The sequence below is a fragment of the Anser brachyrhynchus genome, assembly GCF_964034855.1.
Source record: "Anser brachyrhynchus genome assembly, chromosome: 5".
Taxonomy (NCBI): Eukaryota; Metazoa; Chordata; class Aves; order Anseriformes; family Anatidae; genus Anser; species Anser brachyrhynchus.
Window position 1 is genome coordinate 36,350,999 of NC_137699.1, and position 9,051 is coordinate 36,360,049.

Below are 9,051 nucleotides of genomic sequence, written 5' to 3' on the forward strand. Positions count from 1 at the left end.
CTCTGCCCCTCACTGGCATCTCGCTGAGGGTGGAAGCTGCGGATACAGATGGTGGTGGCTCCACAGGAGCCTTCACTGAGCTCAGCACTGGCTGCCCAGTAGTGGCACGGCCACATCCGCAGCACCCGTGTTCCACCCAGTGCCTTTGGCGGGGCTGGGTCCCGTTGGAAGAGCCAGCAGGGGAAAAACATTGTTGGTGCAGTGCTCCTGAGTGCAGGGCAGGAAGGGCTGGAGCAGGCAAGGATGCACATGCAAATGTAGTGCTGAGTACCTGCAGCGCCATGTGGATCCAAGAATGTAACCTCCTGGCCATCCTCAGATAGCTTAAGCATCCAGAAATGAAATACTCCAGCTGTCTGGCAGAATTGTTGCATGCACATGTATCTCATTTCTCAGAAGTCGCATTTGTGTTCCTGGAGATCGTATGCTGCTTTCAATGATCTCTCTCTCTTTCTCTCTCTCTCTTTTTTTGTTTTTGTTTCTTTTTCATTTTTTTTCCCTTTGTTAAGGCTACATGCAGCATTCTGAGTCTTGAGATGCTCTTGAGATGCTCTGGAGAGTTTTACAATCCCCATCAGCGGAGGGCCCTCTGCTCCCCAGCCCTGGCTACCTGGGCAGGCTGGGATGGAGGTACTGCAGCCCAAGCTGTGGTGCCAGTTCTGCCATGATCACCTCCTGCTGTCTCCGGCCACTCTGCTGGATGCATGGACAAATGTGCAGCCACTGACAGGGAGACAGGGAATTCCCTGCTGCACGTGGGAGGGACAGCTGACAACATCACCGTCTTTTCAAATCAGTGCTTTTGGTTCATAAAGAAGTGGCCACGTTTTCATTAGCCAGCTCAGCCCTTGCCAGTCCTTGACAGGCAAATGGGTCCTGCATGCCTCTCCTTTCTTGCTCCACTCCTCTTCCAGTTCTCTGTCTGTAGCATTCCATCCTGGGCCCAAGCTTTTCCCTCTTATCCCTATTTCTCATCTTTTATTTTTTTCTCCACTCCATTCTTTGTTCTCTGGCTTGCAGATGTTGGAGCCCATGGAGGCGAGGGAAGGACTGAATGACCAGAGCAGCACAACAGTGGGGACCTAAGAGTCATTGCTTTTCCATCATCCCTTTCCTTTCCCTAGGTGAGCAGGAGACAGCAAGGAGGAGGATGGAGCGACATCCCAACACCACAGTCCGTGGCTGAAGTACAGTGTTCCCCCCATCTATGGAGGTTATGGTCCAGGGGATGGAGACAATGGGACCAGATGCTTTGCAGGCCATGTCCCGGAAATCGTCATTAGTAGCATCATGCTGCTCATCGGCTTGTGTGGCCTGGTGGGGAACGGGACCATCCTCTGGCTCCTCGGCTTCCACATCAGGAGGAATCTCTTCACTTCCTATGTCCTCAACCTGGCTGTTGCGGATGCCTGCTTTCTCCTCTGCACATCAGTTTCCCTTGTAATGTATCATGTGCCCATGCTCAGCTGCTTTCACCCACAGCTTTTGCACGTGCTCCTACCATTTCACTCCAGGTTCTGCTAACATACAGCTCCAGCTGTATCTCCTCATGGCCATCAGCATGGAGAGGTGCCTGGGTACCCTCTGGCCCTTCTGTTACCGATGCCATCGCCACAGCTCCTGACAGCTGTCATGTGCAGCCTGCTCTGGGCTCTCACCTGTGTGCTGTCAGGGCTCGTGTACTTTATGTATGATTTGGGTCACTCTGAATGCAGCTGGGTGGTTCTTGCAACCTTCTGCTTTCTCAGTTTCTGCTTTTTCACCCCCCTTTATGGTCATCTCCAATGTGATCCTCTTCATTAAGCTTAGGTGTAGATCATGGCAATACCACCCAGGGAGGCTGTACATTGTCATCCTTCCTCACTGTTTTCTTCTTCCTCCTCTTTGCTATCCCACTCAGTGTCCAGATCTTCCTCAACTTCTATGTCTACACCAATTTTATCTTTGACATCTGCCTTCTGCTGGCTGCCATCAACAGCAGCAGCAATCCAATTATTTATGTCCTGGTTGGGAACTACAAAAAGCAGAATTTCAGAGAATCTGTCAAAATGGCTCTCCAGAGGGTCTTTGAAGACAGGGCAGATCCGCGGATGGTGGGTGAGGGCCCTGTGTCGAGAATTACCTACAGCATCCCCCCGGGCAGGCCTTCCTCCGCGCCCCGTTCCAGCACCCATGGGAGCAGAGCCCTTGCCCAGCCAGGCGAGCAGGCCCAGCCGTGGACAGATGCCTGACCCCTGGGTCACAGCTGTCCTCGATGAGGTTTCCAGGGGAGCAGGGCTGGTTCTCCTCTCAAATGTCTTTTTAACTTATTTTAATAAAGTTGTCTTTTACATCATTTAATGCTGATTGCAGTATCTACACTCGCTGGTTCTGTGGGATGTGCTTGCTTTTCTCAAAATTAAAGTGACAGTCTCCTCATGCTGCCCAGCAGTTTGCACTGCTACAATTATGTGGTCTGGAAGTCCTGTGTCATCTGTTCTCCAGGGTAAACCTGACCACGCTCTTGGCCTCAGTCCATACCCTGTCTGCTTCCCTGGGTGGAGATATCCCTGCTCTGGGGCCTTGGTGCCTGATACTAAAGCACTGAGCATCCAGTGCCTTGATCCTCACAAGCCCCCATACTGGAGGAGATGATGGAGAGGGACAGAAAAGAAGTTTTCATCTCCCCCTGTCCTGGTATCCACCTGCACCACTGTTTGGCAGAAAAGGTCCATCTACTTCTAGCAGATGGAGCTGACAGCATCGTTCAGCAAACAAATCTTGACACCATCAGGGGGGTTTAACTAGGGAGGCAGGAAGGGACAGGGTAAAGAGGCAAGTGCCTGCAATCAGCACTGGGCCAGGCTGGACAGAGGATGGACAGACAGACAGACAGACAGGGGTGGATGACCATTGGCAAGTGCAGTTCTGTGCGTGGGGTGAAGAACCCCATAGAGCAAACTGCATGGGCAGTCCTAAATAAAGGGACAGAAATAGAGTATGTGAAGGCTCTGGCAGGTGATAGCTCAAAGGGGGTGAGCTCTGCCTACTGGACAGTTTCATGAGCTCTCCTGACAGACAGCAGTGACTGCTACCACAGCCATAATATTTACAGAACATAGCTTCTGCTGAAGATGTATGAACTTAACCTCGACACAAACAAATAATTGATGTTTGTAAATCTTGTGTTGGAAATAAAAAAAAAGCAGGTAACTGATCTCAGGATGTTGCCTGCAAAAGCAGAAGCTGAGAAACCCTGTGTAATTCTGCTCTTTCTCAGAGCACATGGGCAGTGACCATAATGTTGCACAACACCACACCGGCATACCTCGGAGCTTTCTTATCATTACTTGTTTGCACTCGAAGGGACTGGGGTTGCCAGGGGAGTATCTGGGGACACAAAGGCAGTGTCAGCAGGGAAGAGAGGAGGAGGTCTCAGCCCTGGAGCCGCTACATGCTCCAGGTCCCAGCAGGAGCACCCCTTCCTCTCAGGTGCAGCAGGAGCTCTTTACACTGCAGCCACTCTGGGTACGACTCATCTCGCTGGAGTTCAGCTCTCCAGAAACTATTGTCTTAGGAAGTCTCAGTTAGCTTTGCTGCTCATAGTAGCATGCTCCTGGAAGCTGTGTATTTGAAGGCCATGTGTCACTGTGAAGCTGTGGTATGTAAGTGGCAAACCTAGTTTTGAATCGGACAGAAATTTTACAGCAATGCCATGCTTGTAGCACAGGGTCCTAAAGATCACCGCCTGGACTACAGGAAAAAAAGTCTGTCCAGTTCAAAGATATGAAAATTTTGGGATTGGGTTTGCTTTAAAGTGAAATTAAAGAGGAACCTGACAGCGAGATGATTTGTTTTTCCCATAGGGCTAGCTTCTGAGACTTGTTAGTCATTTCCTGTATGAACACAAGCCTAGATTATAACCAGAACCCTGATATCATCAAATGCTGTGAAGTAGTTCCATGTTTGCAAGAACTCCTGAGAACACGACAAAGCAGTTTGTAAAAGGGCCTGAGAAACACACCATGTTGGATGCCGCACAAGCTCACCAGGACAGGCATGGTCCAGTTTATAAGCGGTAATTCCAGGAAACCTCATGAGAAGATCCTGTCACAGGACAGCAGCTGGCAAGCAAGAGGTCTGCAGCACGTCTGCTCCAGTGAAGGTCTCCAGGCTGCGACAGAAAAGAAGGTCAGGTTTTCCAGGTGTTTTTTCCCATCCTAATCAGTGCACCCCCCTGCCTCCTTCTTCCCCCCCCCCCCCCCTCCTTCTCCCCCCCTCCTCCGCCACATTCTACCCCCCCCCCCTTTGCTTTTGAACTTGCTGGTCATTTGTATCAAATCTGATTGGAGAACAGTAGCTCATTAAGATGTACAAATGTTTGGGGAAAGGTGGTAGGGAAATACTGAAATTAGTGTCTCACTGAAGGAACCCAGCTGCTTAGTAATATCAATTGTAATATTAGGCACCTGAGAGTCCATGTCAGATCCACCCCCAAAACTGCTTGCTCTTTGACATCTCCAAGGACAATCCCTTCATCCCCCTATTTCCCTCCTCCAGATCTAACCTGTCCAAAGCCAGGAAAGAGGCATCTCCATAGCTTTTGCTCCATTCCTGTACACGCTTTTGTGCCAGGCATGTTATACCCATCCCCCCATCCCCCCCGTTCCTCATTTTTCTTTGTGCTTCTCCATGTGGAAGATGAGGTATGGCTGCAAGGACCTTAAAATCCCAGTGTGGGGGCACACTGGAGCTTCTGACACGCCTCTGTTTCGTATCATCCCTCCAGCTGTGCAAGGGGAAGGCGAAGCGGCAGATATTTCGCAATGAACATGCTGTTTCCCAGCACAGGAAGAGACAGCCCTGCTTGCTGGAGCTGGCCCAGTGGGATGGCGCATGACGGGGCTTGGCAGCGTGGGCTGATGAGGCAGGCTGCCTCACATGAGGAAGACTACAAGTGGACCGACTGTGAAGCCGACAGTTTGAGCGAAGTCCCTGCCACGCTGCTCATCTGCCTCTGCGGGCTGGTGGGCAATGGGGCTGTCCTCTGGCTCCTCAGCTCCCACATCCGCAGGAACCCCATCACTGTCTATGTCTTCAACTTGGCCGTCGCTGACTTCACCTTCCTCCTCTCCATTGCCATCGCCCTTGTGATATTTTATGGACCACCGAGCTTTTGTCACAGGCTGGGCTCATGGGATGTGATGGCTATGTTGAACATCATCATCATCTTTGTTTTCACCACCAGCATCTACCTCCTGGCAGCCTTCGGTGCCAGCACGTCCCTGTCTGCCCTTTCCCGGGCCTGCTGGCCCTGCCATCGCTCCTGGCACTTGCCAGCACTTGTGTGCGCCCTGCTCTGGGCCCTCTCCTTCTTGCTTACTGTGACCCTCTACTTCTCCCCAGTGGCAGTTGTCATCTTCGCCCTGAGCTACCTGTTGTCGGTGCTTATCCTGATTCTTTCCAGTCTAACCCTTTTTGCCAAGGTCTTGTGCTGTTCATGGCAATATCCCCTGAGGAAGCTCTGTGTTGTGGTTCTGTTCATTGTCATCTCCTTCCTCTTCTTCAATGCTGACTTTCCTTACTGGCTTTTGCTAAGATTGTTTGATTTTTCAGTTCTCTTCTTTGACACTCCTCTCCTGTTTGCCTGTGTGAGCAGCAGTATCAACCCTGTTATTTATTTCCTGGCAGGGAGCTGTACAAAGAAGTTCCCTATCTCTCCTAGGCTGGCTTGTCAGAGGGCTTTTGAAGACATCACAGAGCCTGAAAACAGAAGCGAAACTCCCAGTGAAGGCTCAGTGGAAATAAATGTTTAACCCTCTCCAGTCCCTCCCTGGGAGAGGATGCTCTAGGGATGGAGGTGTCCCGTGAGACAGGGTGAGGCAAGAACAATGGCTTTGGTGGTGCGCAGAACTAGCTGCAATACAACAAAATGTGCTGGGCAGCACAGGAACCTGTGCCTGGGGTTGGCGCTGGGCAGGTGGTGAAACACCCATCAAAACCTTTTACTTTGAAATCTTTGCTTTGAATCTGTCCTATCTAACAGGTCTGAGCCATTCCTTCTTCAAAAGTGAGCTTGCTCTAGCCAGTGTGCTATTAAAGCAAAGCCATGGAGGCTCTTAGCTCCTGCTGGTGCTTTGTTTTGGTGTGTCTGCTGAAGAGCTGAGCGCTTCTGGATGCAAGAGTCTGGCAAAGCAGAGCAGAATAATGCCTGGGCAAAGCTTTGTGTGTGCACCCCTAGCGGGTGTGGACACATGCAAAGACTATGCAAAGAACTCCCATTCAACTTTGTGAACAGGGAAGTAGGCGTGTGTGTGAGATCATCCCCAGAAGGCTTTCCCCAAAATGCAGTGCTTCTTCTGGCAGCAAGGCTGCAAACTGAGTTTTGTCCACGCATCGTGTGGGCCATCTGCACGCGATGGTTTGGACTGGAACTGGCTCTTGCAGTCCTTTCCGCTCTCCTCTGGGCTGTCAGATGGTTAGCCTGAGCCGTTTTGCAACCACAACCTGAGGACTGTATCCACTTCTGGTGTGTCTCGTCCTTCTCCAGAAAAACAAGAGGAGTAACGTTAGGATCAAAAACAAACTGAAAAGGACAGCTCTGCTTGAAGACTCTGTAAAGTCTGGATTTTCAATGTGACAGAGGATACTGGGAGATGGAAGGAAAACAATTAACTTTTTATGGAAACGACACTGCTGAAGCCGTGAGAACTGAATCCTGGTAGCAGGGACCCTCCAGGTGAAAGGGGCAGTGGCAGTGCTTCCTTGGCTCCTCTTTCCTTGGGTGCATTCCTGCCCTCCACATCTGTCAGCCCGTCCTACGAGGAGCTGGGGTCTGGAATGAAACTCGGTCACTTGGTGCTCCCTGTGTGCTCAGCTGTTCCCAGGAAGAGCTTCCAGCTCTAATGTGGTGGTGGAGCTGAACTGCAGACTTCTTGCAGGCAGCTTCTTCTCTGCTACCTGCCGCATTCTGGGCAGATGCTGTTGGCTGCCCAGGGCCCTCACAACGTGAATGGGGAGGTCTTGTCACTGCCAACAGCTGCTGCATCCCAGCTGTTCCAGTGGTGTTCCAGCTGCAGTAGGATGAGGCACAGCATGCTTGGGAGGCACCCGTGGTCCCCATGGACAAGCCAGGGGCTTTGGAATGAAAGGAAATGAGCAGTGTTGTAGGAAAGACAAGCCAGCCCTTCTCTGCTCAGCAGTGACAACCTGTGCAGCGATGCCTGTGCATGCAGGGTGCATGCTCCTGCAGGCTGCTCGATGCATCATACCAGATCCTCCATCTCCTCCAGGCACAAGCTTCAGAGCTAATTAAAGCTTTCTTTTTTAAAATCAGGTGCACCTACACTCTCAGCTGTGCTGAGGTGGAGAGGCATTTGTGTGAGCTGGGGGCTGAGCCAGCTCTGAGGCCCTGTGTGCAGCCACCAAATAAACACGAACACCTTCAGAGGTTCATTCACCGCACCTGCATGAAGACACAGGCTAGAGCATCTGCTTGCATCACTGTCTCTTTGGTGAGACTGTGGGACAACACTAGAGAAGCAAACTCGAAAGAGGTGCCCCCTTCTCTCTGAGCCCACTAGCTCCACCTTCCATGTGCACAGCTGGTCACAGGAGCACTGCCTGGAGCTGATGAGGTCAATACTTAGCAGTGGTGCCTTCCCATGGGATTGTCAATTAAAACACTTCTGCCTTTCCATGCTGACAGCAGTGTGAACAGCTCCACCCGCTTCAGGGTGCAAACCAAGGGTTCAGGGCTGGAGTTGTCTTGGCACATGAAAGCCAAGGATGTGAGGATGGCCACTCCTGTCCCCTCCTGTCAGATCACTTGCAGCCATTGTGTGTTTTAAATTCCTTCCCTGAAGTTGAAACCCTGCATAAGTTTGAAAATAATTAATTGCAAAATGGTTCCTGGAAGCTTCCAAACACATTCTCCACCTACCAAGACTACATCACCCATTTCAGGCAGAGATAGATGCCAGTCTCCATAGCAGAGACCGACAGAGGGAAAGAGTAATGGGGGCAGAGATACCTCTAAGATATTCCTAGAGAGAAAGCATTAGACAGAAGACAGTGTGTGGGACTGAGGTGGGGAGAACAGGCAAAAAATAAAGGGGAAGTGCCAGGAAAATTTGGGAATAAAGACTGGGTATGCTGGGCCAGCTCTGCCAGCAGCCCTGGAGCCATGATCCACACCTTGCACCTGCCCCCCCTGGCACCCGCCCCAGGTGTGTGGGGAATTGCTGCTGGTGCTGTGCAGGATCCGTCCCAGTGCAGGACGTGTCCCTGTGCTGGATGTGTCCCAGTGCTGAATGTGCCGCAGTGCTGGATGAGTCACTGCAGCCAGCCAAGGTCCCAGAGCTCCTGTTCCTGCTCAGGGAAACCCACCTGGGTCACCTGGTCCGCGAGGGGGATTTTGGTGGGGCTGCATTGCCAGCGAGCCTCTCCTCACCAGTGTGTCCTGCATGTATCTGAGAGTAGGCGAGAAGGAAGAATGAGTAAGAGTGAGAGAGACAAAGAGGGCAGCATCCAGCAGTGCTCTTCCTAAGGCGTGACGGGGCAATACCCTGTCCAGCCTGGAGCATGAAGATTGTTAAAGGGACTTCTCTGTGGAATCTTTTCATGTTTTATTGAAACCATTGCCAAGTTAGTCTTGTATTTTCTTTGACCATACTTCAGGAAGAAAACATCACAGGAAGTACGAAATGTACAAAAAGAACTATTATTATTATTATTATTATTATTATTATTATTATTATTATCATTATTTAAAAGTTATGAAAAAAAGAGTGTTAAATATGCTATAAAGAAAAGAGCCAACATTCTGGAAGAAGTTTCTTTTAAGTCAAACAATGATTTAGGTTGTTTCTTATGAAATATAATAGTACATTGACAAAGAAAACTCCATAATGATCAGTGTTCAGTTCTACGATGCTATAAATATATACACCTGTATCTGCAGCGTTGACTTTCCAGGCATGGTCAGGAGCGCCTAGGAAGCATCATGGAGACAGGAACCCTGAGCACAGTGAATTGCCGTGGCTGGGTCCTCAGAGAAGGGCCCCTCAATCG

General features: G+C 50.6%; 2 protein-coding genes across 3 annotated transcripts; both read left to right on the top strand.

Moving 5' to 3' along the window:
* Positions 1–281: 281 nt before the first annotated feature.
* On the top strand, positions 282–3,703 carry LOC308196582 (proto-oncogene Mas-like; the record flags this gene model as incomplete). The annotated part of the gene is given in 8 exon segments (XM_080595719.1): positions 282–297; positions 1,021–1,038; positions 1,133–1,509; positions 1,515–1,532; positions 1,538–1,607; positions 1,610–1,764; positions 1,766–1,855; positions 1,857–3,703. Coding segments are annotated over 8 exon segments (1,119 nt in total). The 3' UTR covers positions 2,232–3,703.
* A 170-nt stretch (positions 3,704–3,873) lies between these two features.
* LOC308196332 (mas-related G-protein coupled receptor member A2B-like) lies at positions 3,874–7,247 on the top strand. 2 transcript variants are annotated; one of them, XR_013952141.1, is made up of 3 exons: positions 3,874–4,170; positions 4,769–5,856; positions 6,026–7,247. XR_013952141.1 is itself a non-coding variant. In XM_080595214.1 (2 exons), the coding sequence occupies exons 1-2, from the start codon at positions 4,076–4,078 to the stop codon at positions 5,793–5,795; spliced, it is 1,122 nt and encodes a 373-aa protein (XP_080451340.1). In that variant the 5' UTR covers positions 3,879–4,075; the 3' UTR covers positions 5,796–7,247. The 2 variants fall into 2 exon arrangements, 1 of the variants encoding a protein (XP_080451340.1); XM_080595214.1 differs by having other exon boundaries at positions 3,879–4,170; positions 4,769–7,247.
* The last annotated feature ends 1,804 nt before the right edge of the window (positions 7,248–9,051 follow it).

Excerpts from the sequence above, each read along its gene's own strand:
- LOC308196332 (XM_080595214.1), top strand. The coding sequence starts at position 4,076 with ATGAGAAGATCCTGTCACAGGACAGCAGCTGGCAAGCAAGAGGTCTGC. Across the intron at positions 4,171-4,768 it reads AGGCTGCGACAGAAAAGAAG|CTGTGCAAGGGGAAGGCGAA; the intron begins GTCAGGTTTTCC and ends TCATCCCTCCAG.